The following is a 25,791-nucleotide window of genomic DNA, read 5'->3' as shown; positions in this document are numbered from 1 at the left end:
TTTGAGTATGTACTTGATTGTATGACCACGTGTGCTTCTTGCAAAGGGGACTTGGGCGTGTAGGACGCCCTAACAGCCCACCAACGACCATCATTCAGCAGTGTGAAAGCATACCCTCCACTCACAGCGGGTTGGTAGGGTAGGCTTTAACACTGTATAGGGGGGATCAAGCCTAGCACTCTAACACGGGCCACATAACGACAGAGATGGAGTCGCTAGCCGGGTCCATGTGCCCATCCACATGGTGGTGCCCATGTCCACGGTCCATAATGCACCTAATTAGTTAACTGCGTACAAAACAAGCCCCACATTACAAAATTATGTTAGGTCTTGGGGAGATTTTAGATATTCAACTTAAGATGGTAAATATTTACTTGGGCGGTATTTCCGAAAAAAAATGTTAAAAATCCGAAAATACCTTTATTTTATGCTCTTCAACTTCCTCTTTTCATTAAAAGTGGCGGAGGTAAGAAATTCCAAATACTTTAGGAGATATCGAATTTTTAAATTTCATCATATGTAGTTGAGCGGTATTTGCGAAAATAAATGTTAAAAATCCGAAAATACCTTTATTTTATGCTCTTAAACTTCCTCTTTTCATTAAAAGTGGCGGAGGTAAGAAATTCCAAATACTTTAGGAGATATCGAATTTTTAAATTTCATCATATGTAGTTGAGCGGTATTTGCGAAAATAAATGTTAAAAATCCGAAAATACCTTTATCATATGCTCTTCAACTTCCTCTTTTCATTAAAAGCGGCGGAGATAAGAAATTCCAAATACTTTAGGAGATATCGAATTTTTTAATTTTGCAATACAAGACCTGTGGAACCATTCGAGCGGCGCCATTTTTGTTATTTTGCCGTGTGTTCGTGAATACGTGAATCGTGAATGCGTAATTAATAAAATGGTTGATTAGGTCAGGTCAGTTACATTATTAATACTTTCAAACTAAGCCGACATTAAAAATTATTTTGTGAATTAATTTTAATGGCTGTTTAGTTTTAAAATATTTATAATGTAACTGACCTGACCAAACAAACCCGGACAGAGGGTGAACAGTAAACTAAAATGGTCGATTAGGTCAGATCAGTTACATTATAAATACTTTCAAACTAAGGTGATATTAAAAATAATGTGAATTAATTTTAATTATTCTTTAGTTTTAAATTATTTATAATGTAACTGACCTTACCTAACAAACCCGTAACAAAGGATGTACAGTAACAACTCACGTAAATTTTTTTGTTACTTATTACTTGCGCAACAATATCAAAATAACAAATAAGACTTTAAAATTAGAAACATTAAAAACTCACCTAAGTTGGAGGCGGTAATTAAACACTGTTTTAAACAATAATTGAACTAAATAATCACGTATTAGTTCATTTGAATTCTGGCCTATCACGAACAATCACGTGACATCATTATCCAATAAAAAAATAGATACTCGTACGTAAACAAGAAACAATGGTACACGCACGCCACAGGAATGCGCTGGTTTTGTGCTGAAATTTAAAAATTCGATATCTCCTAAAGTATTTGGAATTTCTAATCTCCGCCGATTTTAATGAAAAGAGGAATTTGAAGAGCATATAATAAAGGTATTTTCGGATTTTTAACATTTTTTTTCGCAAATACCGCTCAACTACATATGAAGAAATTTAAAAATTCAATATCTCCTAAAGTATTTGGAATTTCTAATCTCCGCCGATTTTAATGAAAAGAGGAAGTTGAAGAGCATAAAATAAAGGTATTTTCGGATTTTTAACATTTTTTTTCGGAAATACCGCCCAAGTAAATATTTACCCTTAAGATCATAGTTCATTGTTTTATCACAAATTATGTCCAGGATCGATAGACGTACCTTCCGACATACATACGTACAGCAGGCTTCATGTACTACATCATGCCCTCAGGATCTAGGGACATTTTATCTTCAGGACCTTTCTGTCTACATTATTTCATTTAATGTTATCTCAAACAAATGTGACCAGAGACAATTTAAATATGCATTATTATGTCTTTAGGATATATTACCACCAACATGAACCAACACAATTCAAAACTACATATTGATAAATGTTTGCATAGGGATGTTATTTATTTTTAAAATTCAGATAATTACGAGTTTTGTATACTACTAATCGTCTGTCATTTGTAAGAAGGGGCTAACCTACAAAACATAAACTTTTCAGGAGAGCAGAAAAACAAAATGAGCACACTGTAATGCATCACTGTATTTTAATTATTTATGGTAATAATGTGAAATTTGTCATATAGATGTAACACAGAGACATCTTTCTAATGAAAATTATATAAATTGAGTTACACTAAAAGTTTCTTAAAAAAATGTCAGATGGGTCCTTATTACAAATCACACGAGTAGGTTTTTTGGGGCCATCTTTAATATGTCCATTGGTTTTTACCATCAACTAATCCAAGAGATTATATTGTGTTCTGTGGAGGTTAATTTATCACTATTTTTAATCATAAAATTAACCAAATAACACCAAAGAGTACAATTAAAAAACTGGCAATATTATTCAACTTCATCTTCTGTGTCAGTCTCAGGAAGACAGTCTTGTGCATTTGAATCGTGCTGCATTTGTAGGTATTCTTGGTGGAATTCTGATGGAATTATCATTTTCCTGCATAAAGTTTGCAAGTCTTTGTACTTGGCATCTGATATGGGGTGTTTCTGACGGTAAGCCCGTCCAACTTCAGGCATGATTTTCCTTCGTTTCAGAATTGTTATAATTTGTGTCGTCGGTTCTTTATGCACACTGGATGACCAAATCTCAATTTCCTGTGTTCCTTCGGTGACCTTAAGACCACATAGCTGTGACCATTTCACTCTGTCACCATTGTCTGTGGTAACGTTAATGGGGAACAACTGATCTTGAATTCCACTCCAGTTTATGAAATCGGAAAACTCCAGTTTCCTTGTTATTAAAGGACCTGGAGTAGTTCTTGCCAATGAGATGACGGTTGGCCACTGAGATGGGGCCAGTACATTGCGTCTTTTAATGAAAGATGCAATTGTGCTATGTACTGTGTCCGCTCCCATATAGGTGTGCCCCGCCAGTAGAAATTTTATTGTTATTGTGCGCAATGCAGGTAGAGTCTGAACAGTCTTATAAATCATACTGAATATACATCTATTTTTATTTCGTCCTGGACAATTATCACAGTACAAAATTACATCTGTAGGTGTATCATTTTGTTCTGCCATTCAATTTATTCCTTCTAACCATAGCTGCACACATGTTGCAATTTCTAAAGATCCTTTCTTACCATCACATTCTCCCCACAGGTAGCACATTCCATCATGGGTTTTATTTTCGTATATTGTCAAATTGTAGTAAGCATATTTTCTGCTGTAATACATTAATGTACTTTCTGAATGGGGATTTACAAGTACACGCTGAAGGTCAAAACTTGCCACAATTAAGTTTTCAGAACTTTTTGCTTTTTCTATATCATTTTTATATTCCCTGTATGTAGCCTTTTTTTCTTTCTTATGAGCTTGAAACCTAATTTTATCTTCTTCCGATAAACCAAAGCTTTTGTTTCTATTCCTCATTTCCTCGCAAGTAACACATTTATCTTTTTTTGGTTTGTGGAATCCAATATTGAATTTATTAAATATTTTCTTAAATACTTGAAGGGACACAAAGTTAGATTTTCCTTTTTCTGTCAGATATTTTTTATAGTCCTCGTATACAAGACGTCTGTTCAGGTTGGCAGGTAAGTACCTTTTGTTGCTGTTTGCTCTATTATAATGAGAGGGTACTGCTGGAAGATCCTTGATGAAAATTTCTACTTCTTTGCTAGCTGAATCTGGTGTTTTCATACAGCTGGGTGCTTTTCCTCTTTGGTCTGGTTTTGCAGTCTTCAATATTGACATATTTTGTAATGAATATTGCAATAGCTTTTTTGAAATACCAAGTGTAGCCATCAAAAATTGCAGGCATACATAAACAACTTTACCATCTATCTCTATGTGATATCTGTAAGTGAAATTACGTCCTGATGGTCTTCCTGTAGTTCTTCTGCTAACGGGGATTTTTGTGCTATGTGAACGTAACCAGTCTCTTTGCTGCTGTCTTGTCAATGTACTGTAATAAGTTGAAAATATTTCATGCTGGGTTGCTTCGCTGATACTTGCACAATGCAGTCTACATTTATGGCATGGATTAGGTTTAACTGACTTACCATGGACTGGAAAACCTTTACTGCTTATATATGGCTCTCCTTTATCAATGTTTTCTTTTCTTTTATTTCGATTGTTTCCACCTTTTCTCTTCCTCATAGGAACATTTCCAATTCTCTCAGGATCTGAGCAATCACTTGCATCACTTGATGAAACTAAGTTCACTTCTTGTTTTTTTTTCCTTCCCATTTTACTAGCAGTTCTTATATTTGCCTTGGAACTGCTAGCAATTTCTTCTCGGAATTCAGGACTGTGTGTCGATTGCTTGCAGTCTATTCTAGCATTATTATTTTTAACTTTTTCGTTAGTATTACTTTTTAAAAATTTTTTCACGTTAGAAGTAGCTGCTGTAGTTATGTCAATTTCTTTTTTTCTTTTACGATTATAAATGGGTTCATCAAAATTTGATTCTGAAGTTTCTAATTCATCTGATCCTATTTTATAACTGTCCGAAGAGTACAGTAAAGACAATTCATCTTCGGATGATTCATCTAGGTAGTTCATTTTGGACCCTGATGTTTCTTGAGAACTTACTCCTAACTGAACATTTCTACTTTGTGTTGTGGTTAAATGGGAAGATTCACTATTATCCGCAACAAGAACCGTAACTGTTGGATAACTTACCCCAGCCATATCAATATGCTTGAAATATTGTGGTATAATTGGATTATCTTTAACTGGCACACCATCATTAAAAGGTTTACTGAAAGCTTCATGCGAGGATAAATTTTCAGCAGTTGAATTCAAATGGACTAGTGTAGTCTCGCACATATCACCTCCGGAAAATGCACGATCATCAGCTTTATCAGTGTCTTGTGTATTTGCTGTTATGGGACAATTTTCATCAGCCATATCACTACTGGAAATCACATGGGTGTCGACATTACTTGTAGGTATAAGAATATGTTCATTACACATTTCACCACTGGACAGAACACAGGAGTCATCATTTCTTGCAGGTACTGCAAATTGTTCATCAGATATATTAACACTGGACAGCACATGGGTGTCGATGTTACTTGCTGGTATGAGAATTTGTTCATTAGACATTTCACCACTGGACAGAACACAGGAGTCATCATTTCTTGCAGGTATGGCAAATTGTTCATCAGATATATCAACACTGGACAGCACATGGGTGTCGACGTTACTTGTAGGTATGAGAATATGTTCATTAGACATTTCACCACTGGCCAGAACACAGGAGTCATCATTTCTTGCAGGTATGGCAAATTGTTCATCAGATATATTAACACTGGACAGCACATGGGTGTTGATGTTACTTGCAGGTATTAGAATATGTTCATTAGACATTTCACCAATGGACAGAACACAGGAGTCATCATTTCTTGCAGGTACTGCAAACTGTTCCTCAGATTGATCACCACTGGATAGCGCAGGATCAGGCCAGTGATTAAAAGGGCAAGTTGATTCACTGGCACTGGGGCGACAATCAGCAGGAGTACTCTGAAACCAGCATTACATTTATTGCAGTAACATTAATGTGAATTTTATATGGATAGTTTATGATGAATAATAACTACAGCTAAGTATAATAAAGAGAGGAACATTCCATGTTCGGCCAGTGGGAACATTGTCATGATTAATCTTTAAAAAAAAAAAAAAAAAAAAAAAATATATGATACATTTTTACTATGTTAAAATGTAAGTACACATTTGTTAGGTATGATATGTTACTACAAACAGTGAAACAGTTAAATTGTGCAACCATCTAATATATGGGTTAGGTACTAACCTTATTTGATGAAGTATAGCTTTCTAGCTGCTGGAGTTTTATTTTTGCTGCCTCCTTCGTATTTGTGATAACGAGAATACATGCTTTAAAATATTTATTTTTCTTGTATTTGACATCTACTATACTTCCCACTTTAAAATATTCACACTGTAGTTCACTACCTTTAACTACATCCAAACCACCACTATCTGTCCATTTGATCACAAACCACAATTCTTCTCTACCCAAAATTGATTGTCGTTTCATTGTGGTGCCGATTTCACATTACACATCAATTTCCTGTAACAGAATATATTTTTATTATTAAACATATAACACAAACAAAGTGTTACCTGAAGAAGTTACTTACTTGCCAATACCATGAATTATATTATAAATGGGGCCAAATGTTGTAATAGCTACCAAATAGTGAACCACCGTTTAAAGTTTTGTTTTGTAAAGATCATTCAAATGGTAGTTACCACCATTTATTGTAAACAACATTTTGTAAATGCTTTATATAAAGTGTCTAACCGGTAGTTAGCACACTACACTATAGACGAATTCGTGTTAATGTTTTGTAAAAAGGGTCTAACAGGTAGTAGGCACAATATATTGCAGACAAATTCTTATTAATGTTTTGTAAAAAGGGTCTAACAGGTAGTAGGCACAATATATTGCAGAAAAATTCTTATTAATGTCTTGTAAAAAGGGTCTAACAGGTAGTTGGCACAATTCATTACATACAAATTCTTGAGAATACTTTGTAAAAAGGGTCTAACTGGTAGTTAGCACCTTAATGCAACCTTAATTTTGAGCATAATGATATGTAAGAAAGGATCAATTGGAAGATGGCTCCTTTTACCATATCACAACCACATAATATAAAGCATTCTGTTAGTTAGCCCCTGTCATATCTTAAAAACTATTAGAGATACAGTAATCCCCTTCTTACAGACCATGAAGGATGAAAGAAAACATGTATTTCTGCAGTTAACTCATTTTCAACAAAAATGTAAGATGGCCCCTTCTTACAAATGACAGACGTAATGTAGCTTGGTGATCTCAAATTTAGGAATTTTTAAATTCTGACTTAGATACTACACACTTTGGTAGTTCAAGTTTTGACAACTATGAAGATAAGGGGAACTGTGTGGAAAAAATTAAAAATAAACTATAAAAATAGAAAACTTCTTAAAATAAAAAAATAATCTAAAAATATAGCTATATATATGGTAATCACGGTATAAAAGTTGCAGCCAGACGCTTCTACTGAGTAAGAGTGCCCACCTGCCTGTGCCCAGCGTTCATGCACAAAGTGCCTCTGTGCGCTGAACACCACCAGATCGCCGAACTTCTCCCACCGGCGAGGCACCTCTTCCTCGAGCTCCTGCGACCACAGGCCGCGTCCCTTCATCACATGCTGAACGCTGCTTCGCAGGCTGTCCGCTGCGGTGGCCCTGGACCTCCCCCTCACATCGTCATGGTGCTCCAGGCGGAACGACACACCTCCCAGGCTGTAGCCTGATGGATCATCCTCGCACGTCGCCAAGCCTCCCACTGCGCCTTCTCGAAGAGGCACGCCCACACGCCGCCCATCGATCCTCTTGCACTTGTGGTTATCATCGTATAGGTTAAAGTCCTCTGCCAGCTTCCTGCAAATTAGTACCACTTCAAGAAAATTGTGCGAAATAATTTTTTTATGTCAATTATGTCAATTAATTTGTAGTTTTCATAGCAACTTAGATAAAAAAAAATCTTTTGAGAGTCAAAAACAATTATTAATGTTTTCATGTAACCTTAATATAATGAATCACCTGAATTTCTGGCAATTTTGTATATCCGTAATAGCAAAAGTTATCATATTTCATTATATCACAATATAACCACTATTACATTACTAATGCAAAGATTTGTTTAACGTTAATATTTGGTTAATCAATTTACTTAAAGTAAACAATTTCCGCTCACTAACATTTCCATAGAGTTAAAATTCATAGCATGGTGTGAGTTAGTGCAGCAAAGAGAACGAACCGAAGGTCGATAGGTCAATATATCCATTATCATTGCTATCGAGGATAGTTGATGTGTTCATCCGCCACTGTAGTTTTTGTACTCGTCCACTGGATATAGATCACAAACATTATTATTTATTCATATAATCAATAATTGTTCATTGTTAATCAAAGCAACTTCATCACTTGTATAAAATTGTTTACTGTGCGATTATGATTAAAATCAGACCCATGTCCTACCCGCGCTCTGCGTACTTCGCACAGGAAATGTGACCTTCGGTAGCCTGGAGCTGCCACGGCCGCGCCAGTCAACGCTCACTCGGAACAGGAATCGAACACGACCGCACACCATGGGGTCTACAACAGCTTGCCATCACCAACTAAAACAACCATTGCGTAATTTTCCTAATCCTTTTGATTCGGCCTTATGGTTGGCTCCACGTTTGGTGCGGTTTGAAGGAACCCGCCGCATTACATAATTATTTCGGTCTGAGTAACTTGTTTTCGAGTTTTAGGTTTCCTACTTTTGTAGTAGATATGCCGCATACGCGCATCTATCCTCAGATAAGAGGTACTATTCGTGAATTTTCCAACATAGCCTGTGCTGAGCTGCCAATGGACAAAACAAGTCAAATTTCTGCATAACTTTCTAACTAGTTCACCAACCAAAGTAATCTGTAGTAGGACCCATTCGTTCACAAGAAAAATGTGCTCGAGATGGCCCCCCGCCCATGCTTAAAGCCAGAGACGATTCTACTCGTAAAAAATTGGTTGTATGTCAAGTATGTTTACGGACGATAGTTTAACGTGACAACGCCACAGAATTGTTTATTCTGCGACAACGCCATGACAAAACATTGATGAAATGATTGATCCAGAAGAAAAGGAAATATCATATTCGGCCTTAGACTGAGCCGTAATAGATTTTTGCAACCAAATCCATTTAGGCATTAAACATATTGTCATGTCCACCATTTTGGCCTCGGCTGGTATAATAGCACAAGCCCCAGGTGCGCCACCCCTCCTACACACTCTATGGGCAGGACATTTAGTTCGCCACCCGCCCCTAGATGGCAGACAAAGGGGAATGTAAAGTAAGGGGACTTTGTCTACCTGCCCCGTCTAACTCAGGGCAAATATGTAAATATATGGTGTTGTGACAAGAAACTGTTAATGATACAAGTGAATGTAAAGAGTTTTGTAAGTCGAATATGTATGCACAGGAAGGGTGCAGATGTGCCCTCCCTACTGAATATGTACATATTTTGTATATTTACCCTGGCTGAGCTAAGTCAGGCAGAAAGCTCTTCCGAGTATTTCTGGGCCAATAAAAGTGACTGAATACGTGAGCAATATTGTTTTAGGCAGCGACCTCTCTGGAGGACCACTCCTCCTCCTTCCTTCCTTCTCTGGTAGGCAGCGACCTCTCTGCAGGACCACTCCTCCTCCTTCCCTCCTCCTCTGGTAGGCAGCGACCTCTCTGGGGGACCGTTCCTACCACTCCCTGCTCTTGGGCAGCGACCCCTGCTCGGGGACCACTCCCGCTCCTCCCTGTGCCCCTCTCAGAAGCCCAGGACAAGTCAATATTCTTTGAGGAAGAAAATTTTTTTATTTTTCTATCTTTTGTATGATAATTTCTACCTCTGCATACTTTTATGAATAAAATTGAATCATTTTTATTGAATTATCACTATTATGTATGGATACAAAGAAGGAGTGAAATTGAATGTACAATTTAATTAATAAAATTATTTTTATTTGCATTCATTAATTTAAATATATTTATTACTTTTGAAATGTTCCGTCGCCGTACTTATTTTTACAAGTACAAAAAACACAATTCGCAGCTGCCGGGATTCGAACTGACGACCTTTAAATTGATAATTTGCGACTCTGACCGGACGGCCACGAGGCCATATTTAAATAATAATAGTTTCAGATTGTTATAAAAATTTTGTTCACGGTAGGGGAATAATATTATTTCGTTTTTATAACACGATTTTATAATAAATACGCATCCCAAATACATCAAACTTATTTATAATGTGTAACAATATTTTTTAAAACATTGTGCAAAAGATTTGAGTTATTATGTGTAACTGTAAAACACCATTGTTGGTTCAAAACGTATTTGAATATTCAACATTACTTTTAAATAACCGTACCGATTGTGCTGAAAATCGGTGGACGATCGTTAAATTACATAATATTAATAATTCAAACGACGAAAATATGATTGAAAAGTCAAATCGATGGTTGTTCCAATCGAGTGGAAGAGAGATGCCATGCATGTGTACGATGAGCATGAAGAGAGATGCCACGCAACATAATTGAACTTAATGCAACTCCTCACAAGATGTGTCAAGCTGCCCACGTCTGTGTAGACCAGCACCATGCACAGTGTGCGTAATATAAGTATCATTGTGTAATCTTCCATGTTCAACATTCTGACGATCGTATAGTGATTGTTGTGTTCTACGTCACAGATGTGACCTGTGAATAAGACTATATCTTCATTCAGTAACCTGCGGACTTTCACCCAACATAAAAAATGGACACTTGTTATCACTGCCGTTCCCCTGCTTTAGTTTGAAAAGTAATGTTTGCATATCATAAGTACACAGAGATGAGATCCGGCACCGACATGATACGGGCTGAGGGCAGTGGTAGAACCAGTTAAAGTGTTACCTCTTTTATAATAAATCAACTTTTTTTTCGAATTACTTTCTTTCACTAGCAATTAATCACTGCTGTCTCCAGCCACGTTGCCTAGAACCTCCTTGAGAGCTCACCAGGCACAAACTATCAGTTACTTAAACCACGAGATAGCCCATAGGCAGCAGAATGACGGCAAACATGAATTGTTTGTAGTCATGGTTGCTACGAATATTGACAGTAGGTATTATGTTTAGGATTATTTATATTTCAATACAGACCAACTAAAACATTATGTTAAATATATTGTACTTCGTTTAAAACATCAGAAACTGCATTCCCATGAAGTTTGAGTTCTGAAAATCATAACCTTGCAATCACCCGGCCTCTGTAGAAGGCCCGGGAAGTACCCGACGGGCACTACGGGCTCTGCGGTGCTGCTGTTTTCCGGGGGGGGGGGGGGTTTGCCAGGCTAGTGGGACACTTAGACGTTGGTGATGGGTCGCGGGTACTCTGCGCCCTTGTGTCCCACCAGGTACGCGGCTGGAAATCTACCCCGAAACTCCCCACTTGGCTGTGAGGCCGCTCGGTCGTGTGGAGGACGGAATGGTGCGGAATAATTGTAGACTACACAGTTTATATTAAATTGGCTTTTAATCCACGGACATCTCCGCTGGTACGCATGGGCATGCTGTACTCCCTACACATACACTACCCGGTGGCAGAACCTCTACAAAGCTAGGATAATGCGATATGCGGCATCTGAGCCGTTGTACAATTACACTGATACACGGCGATTACAAAACAAAACACGACACTAACATAACACTGTGAATATGCCACGGCAGTCTCGCAGGGACGTGATTACTAGTTCACTGGAGATGGCCAGCGCCGAAAGTTAACTGTGTTGGGAGGGCTCAATTAGCGTAGTCCTAAATTCTATTCTACACTTACGTGAGGTTTAGCCGGCAGGCGTATGCGTGGCGATATTAACGAAAACGAGTTGGCTGAAGTCGGCCCGTGCCATAAATTGCGCGATCCGCGAAATACACGCCGAGTCTACGTGAGGAGCAATGAACTAAAAAGGTTTGGTTATTAAATCAAGTGCAGAGTGAACGATTGGTGGAACAAAATTGAAGGCTACTCACGGACACACGTCTTGACTCAGCGCGGAGTGGTTGGAGACTGCCAAACATGGCTGCCTCGCAAGGGAGGGAAACTTTCTACCTCCTTATTGAGTCGGTGCCAAAAACTTATATAAACTTAATTTGCTCTATTATAAGCTAAAAGCTTGTTCCAGGTGCTGAAATTAAAAAGTAGCACATGGTAATTGGGTGCTTAAGGCTTAACAACTGTTTTATAGTATTTAATTATTTGAATAATTGTGACATCAAGTTGGCGACTGTAAATTAATTTACATATTGTCTCACTGTGAACTGTTCTAGTCGGATTTCTCCTAATCTGACTCGATCATTGTCACGGGCACTTTAATTAAGGTTAGTGACTGCGGTGACTGGGAATGAGGTTCGTTGTTTGGTTCTCGCACGGCGTAGATGCGACACACATGTTTAATGCCTATGAATTAATAATTGTGTCCTAATGTCTTGTTACTTGATTGTTTTATGGAGTCGAGCCCCCGGGGTTTCGGGCCCTGAAGTTAATTTGAGTCTAGTGGGGTCATGCCCAAGGCGCTCGCCTGACTCATTCCCGCTGGACTAGGGGTGCGCACCGAAAACGGGATCTGGTACTAGCAGTGCGGAGCACGGGCTTAGAGGCCATGGTCGGAATGATGTCAAAGCCCCCCCCCCCCCCCCCCACTGTGGAAGCCTGTCTCTGCCACATGTTCCCGATCCCATGGCTCGATGACCACTTAGCACAGGCGGCACCCTTCGTGGTGCTATCCAGTGGCTCGCGGCGTCTTGACGCAGGCCGACTCCGCCTTGGTCGATGCGGAGGCAGCTGGGCCGAGAGGCGACGCCGCGGCGCAACGAGACTGCCCAGGACATACTCCAAATACACGATAACGTAATCTAGGTACACTAGGGCGAACTGCCCGATGTAGCCCTCTAGCACTTTGGTCATCATGCACTGGGTGGAAGGGGCGCACTTCAGGCGGTACGGCATGACACGGAACTGGAACCTCCACCCGTCTGGCACCGTAAATGCCGTTTTCTACTGGTCCCCACGTCGTATGGGCACCTGCCGGTAGCCGGAATTTAGGTCTAGGGTGCTGAAGACCTGGGCCCTTCCTAAGCCGACTACAGCTGTCTCGATGCTAATCTTTTTGGAAGGGGGGGGGGGGGGCGCTCACTTTCACTGCATTTAACCTTTGAATATATATACTGTATAGAAGTCGCCAGCCCAGGTTAAAATTTCTAATACGGTTTTGAGGTAGTTGGTTAATTCACCACCGCAATCGCCACCATCTCTAGGGCATCGACTTGTGGTGGTCCCTAGCGGACAAGTGTCAAACTCTTCAAACACCCCTTCCCCCTCCCGTTGAACGACCTTGAGCTGCAGTGAATGATAGATGGGGGGTGCGGGGAATGACAGCGGGCGACAGTGCTGCGCTCTAACGTGCAAATAACAACTAAGACGATACAGGGCGTTACGGCAGCGCACTGCAGCGGTGAAGTTCCCAAGCTGCTGCTCATACGCTTCTGAAAAACGTAGAGTAAATCCTATCCACTCGCGACTTCTATGCAGTATATATATTCAAAGATTTAACGGACGGAAGTGCATGCAGAACCGGTTGGTCCCATCTTTCTTGATTGCCAGCACAATGCACACATTGAACCGGCTGTTTGACGGCTCGATGACCCCGCTGTGCAGCATTTTGTCCACTTGCTCCCGGATGGTCCGCTGCTCGCAGAACTTGTAGCCACGAGTTGGGTCAAACACTGGGTCATCGGTCAGAGTAGGGATGCAGTGTTCGGCGACAGTGGTCCACCTTAAGGGTCCCGCCTACCTGGGCACACATTCGGTGTGCAGAGCTTCAGGAAAAACAACGCGATTTCAAAACTACTCAAGATATCCGAGTGGGGCCTATTTACGAATAGCATTTAAGAGTTCGCTGAGGGCCGAAAAGTACTTTAAATTTCGGATTAAGTTTTTAAACTGTATTTTTAGAAGCGTTAAAATGCCTAAAACACGTGTTTTCAGAGTAATTTTTAGGCATAAAACAATCAGTACAGATTCTTGAAAGCACTTAAGAGGCTTGCATAACACCTATATCTTCATTTCTTCGCCATATAATGTTACGGTCACCGCTCAAATTTCACAGTTATCCTGTGACGACGAGACGAATGCGCGCCAGTTCAGAACCTTGCGCTTAGAGCCTATACTGTGCTGGAAGCACCAGCGAGCATCGTGCTTATCATCCCTCCTCACTAACACACATACACCACTGACGTGGCGGGCCCCCTAAGGGTCTGTCCACAGCAAACACCTCGGGTCGGGCGGCGAGGACCTTGCTTACCTCAGCCTGGTAGGCGGGGAGGATGTCGTGGCACATGTCCGCTAAGGTCAGTACCGTGTCCTGGTGGTGGGGCATCTGTCCTAGGGCGTACACTACATATCTCTCTGCCCGTCCCAGGTTGAGGAAGGGAGGTCCCAGCTCCAAGACCGCGTCTTGCTGGGCTAGCCAGGGGAGTCCCAGCACCAACTACTCGCACAAATCCTGTACTACCACTGCGGATACACAACTGTTTAACTCTTGGGTACTCACCACGATCTCGGCGTGTCCAAGCATCCACCCGGTGTGCATAGTGGTGGCCAGGCGTAGCCCATAGCAGCCGCCTGGGGCGCAACGTGCCGGCGGGCTCGAATGAGGGGCGCACGAAGACGTAGCTCGCTCCGGTGTCGACGAGCGCGGCGGCTGGCCGCACGTTGACCTCCACAGGAATGCGGAACAAGTTGTCTAGCAGGCGGCCCAGTTGTCCCAAGTTCGGGAGGGAATGTCCCGAGCGCGGGGCTGTGGGCCTATTGCTGGGTGGGGCATCCTAATCTGGGTACCCCAGGGAGCCGTTTTCCGAGACTGGCGGGCTGGCGCATTGTGGCGGAGGTGGTATCGCATGCGCCTCCTGGCGTGGGGGTGTGGTTGGTTGCACTGCCCAGAATCCCCGCGGGCACTCATTGTGCCACTGGTGTTCACCATGCGACACCCCAAGCGACAAAGGGGGACTTGTTCCCATGCTCCGGCGTCCCGTGGCGGTCGCTCAGCTCGCCGAGATGGCTGCGTCTCACTGGCTCGTGGTCCTCTGGGTTGGTATGAGGGCATGTCCCGTGGTGCCAGGTTCCGCCGTGTTTCCGGTGGGCTGTCACTCCCTCGGTCGTTCGCAGCCGAGCTGCGCTTGCAGGCCCGCTGAAAGTTACACTGTTATCGTGCTTCCTGCACGTACTCTGCTACGCAACTGGCGTGGCAGCGGCGCAGGAAGGGCTGCAGCTCGTCTCTCACCAAGCCAGTGATGACGGGCAGCGCCCAGGATAGGTCGGTGCCGGGTGAGATGCGGCAGAACAGTTGAAGTTTCGTAGCTATGAAGGTCTCTACTGCTTCGCCGTCCTTTTCCCGGGTCCCATAGAAGTGGGCGGAACACTCGACAAGGGGCGATCCTGTGTCAAATCGGTGGTTGAACGTGTTGGCGAATTCGCTCCACGGCATTGCGAACCTGCCCCACATGCTCCACCAGCTCCGGGCAGTCCCTCGCAGCTGTTCGCTGACCCGCTCTGACCATTCGGACTGGTGCGTCCGTCACCCGAATAGGCGCGCTTCACACAGCCCCAGGAATTCTCTCCGGTCCTCATGCGGGGCTCCGGCGAACTCCGGCAGTCACTCTGCTGGGTGGCAGGGCTCGTGCCAGGTCCTCCAGGGCGGGCCACACACATTTGGCCTCGGTCGTCTCCGGCGCATGCGCCGCGTGGTCGGTGTGCGAGCTCAAGTCGCTGGCGTGGGTGGTCGGAGGGGCGGTGATCGCCGGTGTGGTGTGGACCAGCAAGGGGGTGTTGTTCACCGGTGGTGTTCTCGCCTGTGTATGCATATCCAGTATGTTGTGCCACGGTTCCAGGAGCGCTTCAGTCTTGATCATCAGTGAGCTACTGTCCGGCGCACATTTGCATGTCTGCAGCGGATTAGCCTTTCCCGTCCGCAGGTCTCTGCCCTGTGGCCAGTAGCAGACACTACATGTGTTTGTCTTGAGCCTGTCCGCCATCGCGTTGCGTGGGGCTTCTGTGTTGATATTTACTCCGCACGCACACGTGGTTCTGTTGACAAACCATTCCTTGTTAAGGGTGTGAGGGGGGGGGGGGGGAAGTTGGCACGCGGCCAGATGTGCGAGAATGGGAGGGGAGCGGTGGGTGTGGGGGGGTGGGGGTGATGCGCGGACAAGGATGCTCGCTGAAGGCGTGGAGGGGGGAGTGGAGGTGAAAGTGAAAGTTGGCGGAGGGGTGGCGGGCGGTGAAGCACTCTTCTGGGTGGTCCCTTTGTCGCCGCTCCAGAGTATTTATTGCAAAAGTACACACAAACAAAAGATTCTGTTTGGCAACCTTGCTTATTTAATCGCTGTCAAATAAATTAATATTGAAAAAAGCTATTTCAAAGCATAATATTTTGCCATTTTGATCAATACGCTACCGTAAAACGGGGCTACTTTGATCCATTTTTTAAGATTTTTAATTTTACATTGCTGCCGAAACTTAATGAAAATCAATAAAAACTTTTGCTAGCAACCATTATATTCTCTAGGCTTTTGGGATTGCGTGCATATGACATTAGGTATTGCTGTGTTCCTTTTTCAAAGTTCAGCTTGGTATTTGTTTTGGGCCAAATTTGACACTTTGTTAGGGTAACTTTAGCCCACCCTTGCAATTTCCTTAACAGAACCAATAAAAACCTGTTTTGGGACAAAGTAGCAAATGGATTTGAAAGAGAAAGTTAAATAGAAATGGTACATTTAAAACTATAATGTTCTGCCTTGACTTTTGTTGTTTAAGGCAAACTTCATACATGTAAAATGTAAATTAAGTAACCAATAAGAGTAACATAACAGTATTGCGCTCTATGTCGAGTGCCGAGGTGACCACATCTGATGGCCCACACTCTTTCGTGGTGCGTACTACGATAGTTACGCGTTTGTTCAGGCTTGCAATCAGATCACAAATATTGTTTTTCTATTTAAAGTTGAAGAAAGGTTTTTGTTACACGACTTCTTATTAATTTAAATTGTTGGCGTGCTCTTTTATACTTCACTTTTTAAATAAATGTATTTTCCATAAATGGGTTTTGTTTTTATAACTTTATCTAACAAATTTTTTTTTCCACATAATCGTCGCACCCCTACTTTTCAAACTTGATTTTAGAATAAAATGTGCGACGATTATGCGAGAAAACATGGTATTAGCTGAATCAAGCTCTAAGATAGCCCGCATACTTCCCTATCCCTTCAATAGCCCATCATCAGTATTCAAGCAAAAGTTCACAAATTTTTTTCATTTCAGGAAGTTGACGGACATTCAGAACAAGGTTTACAATCAATCATTTGACCTTTCATGAAACAAGAAAACCACTTGTACATGTGCATCACAGTAGTTTCTGCTCTGTTTTCCAGAGCACACACACACACACACACACACACACACACACACACACACAAAAAAAAAGAGCAGCACAAAGATCAGCTATTACAAAAAACAGGAAGATATCAAAACTGCTATAATTTAAGGGGAGAAAAAACCCACTGTGACCAGAGAGAACCTTCCCAGGTGACGCCACTTGTGCACTTGCTCAAGGATCAACGCTCGCTTAGCGGGAGAGATACTTTCTACCCAGTGCAGTACTATTTAAGCATTTGGGGGGAGGGAGGGGTGTCTTATTAAATAAACAATTAATGAACATAATTTTAATTATGCTTTATTATGGGTGGTAAAGTATATTTACTCTTATTTTTAAAATTAATGTTGAAGTTTAAGACTACTACAGTTTTTCTTAGAGCTGATGTCTTTTTAGGCGTAAATAATGTTTTATTTTTCTCAAAAGACATGCCTATAAAAATAGAATAATGTAATAAACTGTTACGAAAGCTAGTGAACAGACTGGCCAGCCAATGGGAGGGGTGTGCGGTAATCCGTCTAGCACGGCGCCTCTCTACCTCCCTCGAGGGTTTGGTATATTTCAGAGTCCCGCCTGCATGAAGTTGATGTATGACACCACTGTTCTAGGAGTGAAAAGGGTGAGTGACCCCTTTGCGAGCGATAAACAGGCATCAAGTGACGGACTTAATGTGTGAAGATTGATTGAATCATAAAGGAGTGGTGCATTGGGGCAGTGTCACCGTGTGTTTGAAAGACTAGTGCAAAGCAGTGCGTTAAGGTGCATGGAAAGAAACAAACAGCTGAGCTCCAGAGGGGAAAGTGAAAGTGTTATTAATATGTTGGCAGACGTTATCCTGTTATAATATAATTAATAGAATAACTACTAGCTGATAATTGATAAATAACACTGCAATTAATTAATTGGACTATCCTTTTCAGATTTGTTTTCACCCACTTGCAACAATACATTAAAAAAGTGTAATTTTCTTGCTAGGAATATTTATCAAAGACACCATACAATTATTTTTTATTTTATGGGTTGGAGAAGGGTAAAAAAAAAAAAAAAAAAACAGTCCAAGTTCCAATAACAATCCCTCTCAGTTATGAGTAGAGAGAGTGAAAAATCGTAAAAACGATATAGCCGCGAATTAATGCGATTCGTTAATTACTTGCGATTAAATGCGAAAATCCGCTATTCCTGCGAATTGACACTAAAAACGTCTCATAAACACTTTGCCGGGCAAAACTAACATAAAAAATACATTTTACAATAATTTTTCATAGAAAATTTGACATTTTAAATGTTAATTTTTCACGTACATGTAATCAAACCCTAATATTTACTCTAGAAACAAACCACGCCACCATGTTGCCAAAGAATTGCTGCCAACACTTTTTTCGGCATTGTCAACAACTTTACAAACAATACGAGAGAAAATATGGCCGCGGTATATTCTCTCTATGAAATTATCGAAGTTACTGCGAACGACTAGTGTCGTTGAATCTCTTAGGCAACGGTACTACGTCGTTCGATATATCGATTGACGATTCTCGATGTATTTCCATAGCGCCATTTGCTACAGTACACATACGGTGCAGCTTATCTATGCGGTGCAGTAAATCTTTGCTTTGTTTTTACCGTTGGTTTTTACGCTGTTTGTCAACAAAGTGTAGTTTGTGCGGGATTTTTGATAAAGTGCTTACATTTTACCATACAGTAATTGTTTATACGTCTTTATGATAATATGGGGCGGACCAAGTCCATTTCCGTACATTCGCGCGCATCGGAATATAAGGGCCATCATTTTTATGTTATCAATACGAATATTTTGATGTGCAAGCCGTGCAACCTTCGCATCAACTGGGAGAAAAAGGATACGTCAGAAAAACATATTAAAACATCGGGTCACATTGACAGACTCAAGCAATTTTCTGAGCAAGATGACAGGAAATGACAGGCAACATTAACAACCACACTGCATAACCAAAAAAAAGCAAAAATTGAGAAAGAGAAATTTATTGAAGAGACTGAAAATGTTTCTCAAGGCTAATATCCCTCTTAGAAAAATCGATGATCCAGCTGTAAGGGAATACATCAACAAGTACATTCCTGGTTCTGGGGACATACCCCAAGCATCTACACTGAGAAAAAATTATGTCCCTGTGGTTGGTGAAGCACTTATAAAATTCTATAATATTGGTAATAAATGCTATAAAAATGCTACAAGTAAATATTCAAATGCTATAAATGACCAGAATAAATGCTATTTTTCACCCTCTCTAGTTATGAGCCTTTAGCCATGTACATACTAAGAAGGGTAATAAAATCAAGAGTTCACCAAAGTTAGTTTGTGTGCAAAATTATAGTTACGTTACGACATGTGTAGTTTTGCGGCGACTTTTAAAATGTAATTGTTATTGAACCATATTCAATATTATGCTTCCAAAAAGAAGTTAATCTGCATTCAAACAGAGAATATCCTCTTTATCTTTACCCAAAACCGGTGACTATGAAAGGATGTAAATAAACAAGACCATGCTCTGCACAAACCAGTTATTATTGAGAAACCAACACAAAACACTGTGCTGCATCTTCACACGTCTGGCTGCTATATACACCAGTCACTTGCAGTCGGAGTTTTGCGCCTTACTTGTTGTCGACTATGGGCTCAATGGTCTCCCCTCCGCGGATCTGTCCCCAGCCAATGAGCCTAAGCACAACACAAAAGACACAATTAGCAAATTACATTCATACAAAACAAAGGCACAGGGTTTAGCTGAGAAAAAAAAAAAACCCAAACTAATACTAGCATGAACCAACATAGTGCAGCGTCCCCACCTCTTTCTAATGGAAATCATTAAAAGACTCTTGTAATCCCTGATTTTATGTTAGTCGTGTGATACTCTGATGTGTCCAGGGTTCGAAAATATCCTATATTTATTATAAATATTGGATATTTATGATATATATCAAGTTTGATATATATATATAAATTTTGTATGAAAGCCATATTATTTTATTGTATTATTTATGAAGACTATTTGCATATGTATTACATAAACATACCAAAATTATAAAAAAACAAACTAAAATGTTGTTAATGTTTTATTTATTTAGGTACTTAAAATCAGACAAATGAAACCAAAACATAAAATCTTATTTTAGATCAGGGAAAATCAACTAAAAAACATAAAACCTTTCTTTATAAATTCTAATCAGTCAATGGTCATACCTATACTTAGTAGGGTTGTGCGAATGTTCGGTATACCGATACCGAAATCGAAATTTTGCTACTTTCATTTTCGATTTCGGTAAGAATTTCATCTGTCGAAGTTCGTTTTTAGCGAAATATTTCGAGCCAAACGAAAGTTCAATAGCTTACCGAAGTTCGTTTGTTCTAGTTGAAAAAGAAATCATAATTTAATAAAAATGTACAGTATAATACCGGTACAATAACGTTCCTTATTATAAAGTATATTTCACTTAACGAATTTTTTTTAAGTCCCCGCCAAAAATCGTATCTTCGCCATGCAAAACGGTTTCAGTTTAAAGAATCATTTTCACTATAACGTATAAATTCTACTAGTAGCGTGGCATTACTACACCAAAATTTACTTAAACTGGTAAATAAATTTCTAGCTAAATGATTAATGTAGTAGAACAAAGATACACAAATACCAGCGCAACGTATTTTCTAACCTCTAAATTCTCAAAACAAAGTTAACAAACAGTTGAGCGCACAACCATAGATTATACCGTACGTAGTATGCGACGTGAGCAACACAACACCATTCGATACATCGAAAGACGGAGGTTTGAGAGAAGTATTAATTATTTAGACAAAAGTGTTATGCTACGCTAAAAATACTGTTTGATGTCTGTGCCAGGATTGTTTATTGTTATTGTTGAGTTTATTTTCAGGTTACGTTATTTAGACACCGCATTGTATTTGTGCTAGAATATGAATGATCCAGGAGATAAAAAGAAACGAAAGTAATTCACGCTTAAGGAAAAAGTGGATGTACTCAGAGAACTAGACACGGGGAAAAAAGCAAGTCGCAGTTGCAAATACATATGGCATTGCGGCTCTCCTGTAGCTATTTTTTTTATATATTTTTTTCTCTTTGTAAAGATATGTATGCATGTTTCAGTGCTAAGTACAAAAACTTGAGGTACCTGTAAGTACTTAGCACTGAGATTCTACTGTAATGTCTTCATATGATTTGCTTGTTATTATTAATAATGTAATAACATATGCAAATTGTTGGAATTGATTAGTTTCTGCCATATCATAGATTAATTGTTGTTTGGTTGCAAATAGGCAGCACATTATTTGTTCCTGCATACTGTCATGCATATTATATTCTCTATGGAAGTTGTTACCTTTTTGCTAGATTGTTGTATCAAGAGAATATAATAAATGACCACGCAAATTACCTAAATGGATTATATATTATTTCTAACACATTTCAGAACCACCGGTAAGTTATAACAACAGGTTATGGGCCCAGGTGGATGGCTGTAAGTGTTGAAATATAGGGTTAAATAATATTGCTGTAAAGTTGTATGTGAAACCAAGTTTCAAGATTGGCCAGCCAGCGTGCGAAAGTGCAATTGTCTTGAAAAATGGAGTGTGTTCATGAAGCAACTAGAGTAATAAAATTGCGTGGATTAGAAAATTGGGCGTTATGGAAGTTTCATGTAAGAATTGCCCTCATGGCTAAAGACGTTTGGAGAGTAACAGTTGATGATCATCAGAAGCCACAGGAACCAAACAAAACTGCAGACGCTCAATTGACATCAGATAAACTGGAAAATTACAAGCTTCAGTTAAAACAGTGGGAGCAGCATGAAGCGACAGCTCAGTTTCTGATTACATCGAGTCTAACAGAAGAGGTCATGCTGCATATAATCAACTGTGAAAATGCCAAGCAGATGTGGGATCGCCTTCATGAAGTCTTCGACAGCAAGACAGAGACAGGGATTCACATGCTAAACCAACAGTGGTACACAATGAAGAAGGACAGTGCTGACAACATTACGACACATGTATCCAAGGTGCAAGACCTTGCACATAGACTGAGAGCACTGGGTGAGAATGTTTCAGACAATCAGGTAATCACTAAAATTCTTTTAACGCTACCGTCAAATTTCAGTCACTTCGTCACAGCTTGGGAGTCGACAGCGAAAGTTGACCGGACTTTGCCAAATCTGGTAGCAAGATTGGTCATGGAAGAGACACGAATGGGTATCCACGAGGCAGCTGACTTAGGAGAAGCATTGGCCGCTAAAGAGCAGCGTAAGAAACACAAGTATCCGGTACGTAAAGGATGTTGTAATTACTGTGGAATAGAAGGTCACTGGGAACGTGATTGTCGAATTAAGAAGAGAGACTCTGTCCAGAACGCGAATTCTAAATCATCAACGAAGGAAATGGCCGGAGGAGCCCTCATCGACGTCATGTTATTGTCAGAATCAAATTCAAATATCATGACAGAAAGCTGGTGTCTTGACTCAGGAGCCACAAGTCATATGAGTGGAAACAAAGCATTGTTCACAGAACTGGTATGGCTAAACAACAAAATACCTATTAAGCTAGGAGACGGGAAAACGATTGATGCAGTTGCGAGAGGGTTCATCAACATTCAAGCATATAATGGATCACATTGGGTGGATAAGCACTTAGAGCAGGTACTGTATGTTCCAAAATTAAAATTCAATCTGCTTTCCTTGAGTGCAGTTTTAGATAAGGGTTATGACATGGCTACAGACAAAAACAGTTGTAAATTTATGCATAATGGTAGTACTGTCGCAGTGGGAGAACGAGTAGATCAGCTGTATATAATGAAATTCAAGCCAGTTATCCAGAGAAACCAGAAAGCATTCCCAGTAGTGGGAGCAAGCAAATCAACAAGTATACAGCAGTGGCATGAAAGGCTAGTGCATCAAAACTATGATCATGTTTACAAAATACTCAAGATGAAGGACATTCCAATATCAGGAGTAAGAGAGCCCTGTGAAGCATGTGTACTTGGGAAAATGCATCGTCAACCATACAGAAGGAGTTTAAACCGTGCTACTGAAATTGGAGAAGTTGTTCATGCAGATGTATGTGGGTTTATGGAAACAGAATCACTAGGAGGCGCTAAGTATTTTTTATTAATTAAAGATGATTTCTCTAATTACCGCCAAGTTTACTTTCTTAAAACCAAGAGTGAGGTACCAGGATGCATTAAAAATTACCTGATGAGAATAGAAAAGGAAACTGGTAAAAAAGTAAATGTCCTAAGAACGGATAATGGATTGGAGTTTGTGAATAGCCAACTGAAAGAAGTTTTGTTCAAGGAGGGTATCAAACACCAGAAGACAGTACCATACACCCCAGAGCAGAATGGTAGAGCTGAAAGAGAGAACAGAACAATTGTAGAAGCAGCTAGAACATTGATTTATAGTGCGGATTTACCAAAGTTATTGTGGGCTGAAGCAGTCAATACGGCTGTCTATGTGTTAAATCACACAGGAGCGAGTTCAACTGACAGTAAGACTCCATACGAAGTTTGGTCTCGAAAAAGCACAAATATGAATCGGTTTAGAGTGTTTGGTTCAAAAGTAATGGTACACATACCTCAGCAAAAAAGAAAGAAATGGGACAAGAAAGCTGAAGAAGGTATTTTGGTTGGATACAGCGATACAACCAAAGGTTACAGAGTTTGGTTTCCGGGAAGAAACAAAGTTGAGATACATTGCGAAATAATATTTAATGAAGGAGAATTGTACAACACATCATCGATGCATGTGGTCCAGGAAGAATTTGAGAAGATCCAGGAGTTTATCGAGAAGAACGAAGCAGAAGATATTGGACACTTGGAAGGTGAAAACGGATTTGACTCGACTAATGAAGAGAACACGATTAGAGCTGATGGAGCAGATGGAGCTTTCAGTGAGTCAGATTTGGAAACAGATGAAGGTGATGAGTGTAGCAGACCAGATTGTACACGACCACAAGATGAAGTTATTGATTGGGTTCAATGTGATAATTGCAAAAAATGGTATCACATGCAATGTGTCAGTTTAGACACAAATAATTTCAACAAAAATATTGATTACGAGTGCATCGAATGCACGAAACCGGAGCAAAATCTTCTATTAAGCCAGGAACCTATATGCTTTCAAGAAGCAATACAACACAAGGACCAAGTAAACTGGAGGAAAGCTATGGAAGAGGAAATGGAAGCTCTTAGAAAGAATAATACATGGACCTTAGTTGATCGACCTAAGGAAGCTAACATTTTAAATAATAGATGGGTTTACAGGTTGAAGCATAAACCAGACGGTCAAGTTTTGCGGTACAAGGCGAGATTAGTGGTAAAAGGATATCAGCAGAGAGCTGGGGTTGACTATGAGGAAACGTTCAGTCCAGTTGTCAAATACGATTCAGTGAGAGTAATGCTATCGCTGGCAGCAGCTCATGATATGCCCATCGAACAGTATGATGTAAAAACAGCATTTTTACATGGAGACTTGGAGGAAAAAGTGTACATGACGCAACCAGAAGGATTCGATGATGGCAGCGAGAAAGTATGTAAATTGAATAAAAGTTTGTATGGCCTAAAGCAAGCCCCGAGATGTTGGAACAAAAAGTTCACAAACTGTCTCAAGAAGTTCGGCTTGGAACCAATTGAAGCTGATCCGTGCATGTTCAAATCACCGGGAGACATTAACGAATGTGTAATCCTATCAATTTATGTGGATGATGGATTGGTTATATCAAAGAAGAAGAACAAGGTAAAGAAACTTCTTAACTGCTTGAAGAAAGAAGTTGAGATCATAGTGTCGCCCCCGGGAATGTTCTTGGGGATGAATTTGACTAGGTTAGCTGACGGATCGATAATAGCAGATCAAGAGCTATATATAAGAAAGATACTTGACAGGTTCAACATGACAGATGCAAATCCCGTCAGTATACCAACTGACAATCACCAGGACTTGAATCAAACAGCCAATGCAGAAAGTCAAAAACTGTCACTAAATGTTCCCTACAGAGAGGCTGTGGGCAGTCTATTGTTTTTATCACTGATCACACGTCCTGATATATCACTTGCTGTAAGTAGTGTAAGTCAACATTGCTCGAATCCACAGAAAGTACACTGGCAGGCGGTGAAGAGGATATTCAAATATCTTAAGGGAACAGCTGCATACGGGATTAAATTTCATGGACAGATGACTGATATAATAATTACAGGTTACTCAGATGCCGATTTCGCAGGAGATACCAAGACCAGGAAGTCCACAACAGGGTATCTGCTGAAGATTGGAGATACACCAGTGATATGGGGAACCAAGAAGCAGAGATCTGTTGCGCTGTCTACAGCAGAAGCAGAATTTGTAGCAGCCTGTCATGCTACCACGAATTTAGTTTGGTTAAATAAACTAGTAACACAACTAGTTGGACATAGAATTGAAAGTCCAACTTTAAATGTGGACAATCAGAGTGCAATTGCCTGGATCAAGAATGGCAATTTTGAAGCAAGGTCAAAACACATTGACATTAAGTACAAGTTCATACTGGAAAAGTTCAAAAACAA

The 25,791-nt window shown here is 40.4% G+C and overlaps 3 protein-coding genes across 3 annotated transcripts in view; all 3 read right to left on the bottom strand.

Annotated features, from left to right (window-relative positions):
• LOC134542353 (tRNA wybutosine-synthesizing protein 2 homolog) overlaps positions 1 to 7,948 on the bottom strand; it is a 33,538-nt gene extending 25,590 nt beyond the window's left edge. The window contains exons 1-2 of the mRNA XM_063386522.1: positions 7,768 to 7,948; positions 7,241 to 7,605 (exon numbers count right to left, since the gene is read on the bottom strand). Coding sequence (XP_063242592.1) covers positions 7,241 to 7,605; positions 7,768 to 7,814 — 412 coding nt within the window. The 5' untranslated portion in view covers positions 7,815 to 7,948. The remainder of the gene's footprint in view (positions 1 to 7,240; positions 7,606 to 7,767) is intronic.
• LOC134542350 (uncharacterized) lies at positions 1,607 to 6,123 on the bottom strand. The gene is made up of 2 exons (XM_063386517.1): positions 5,972 to 6,123; positions 1,607 to 5,682 (listed from the first exon to the last, which is right to left on the bottom strand). The coding sequence occupies exon 2, from the start codon at positions 5,527 to 5,529 to the stop codon at positions 3,235 to 3,237; it is 2,295 nt and encodes a 764-aa protein (XP_063242587.1). The 5' UTR covers positions 5,530 to 5,682; positions 5,972 to 6,123; the 3' UTR covers positions 1,607 to 3,234.
• Positions 7,949 to 19,744: 11,796 nt separating the features above from the next.
• LOC134542347 (eukaryotic translation initiation factor 2 subunit 3) overlaps positions 19,745 to 25,791 on the bottom strand; it is an 89,462-nt gene continuing 83,415 nt past the window's right edge. Inside the window, exon 10 of the mRNA XM_063386514.1 lies at positions 19,745 to 19,916. Within this exon, the coding sequence (XP_063242584.1) occupies positions 19,853 to 19,916 (64 nt within the window). The 3' untranslated portion in view covers positions 19,745 to 19,852. The remainder of the gene's footprint in view (positions 19,917 to 25,791) is intronic.

The sequence above is a fragment of the Bacillus rossius genome (genome assembly GCF_032445375.1).
Source record: "Bacillus rossius redtenbacheri isolate Brsri chromosome 4 unlocalized genomic scaffold, Brsri_v3 Brsri_v3_scf4_2, whole genome shotgun sequence".
Classification (NCBI taxonomy): Eukaryota; Metazoa; Arthropoda; class Insecta; order Phasmatodea; family Bacillidae; genus Bacillus; species Bacillus rossius.
Note: the sequence above shows the minus strand (reverse complement) of the source record. Positions and strands in the feature narration are given on the sequence as shown.

Excerpts from the sequence above, each read along its gene's own strand:
- LOC134542350 (XM_063386517.1), bottom strand. The coding sequence starts at position 5,529 with ATGTCTAATGAACATATTCTAATACCTGCAAGTAACATCAACACCCAT.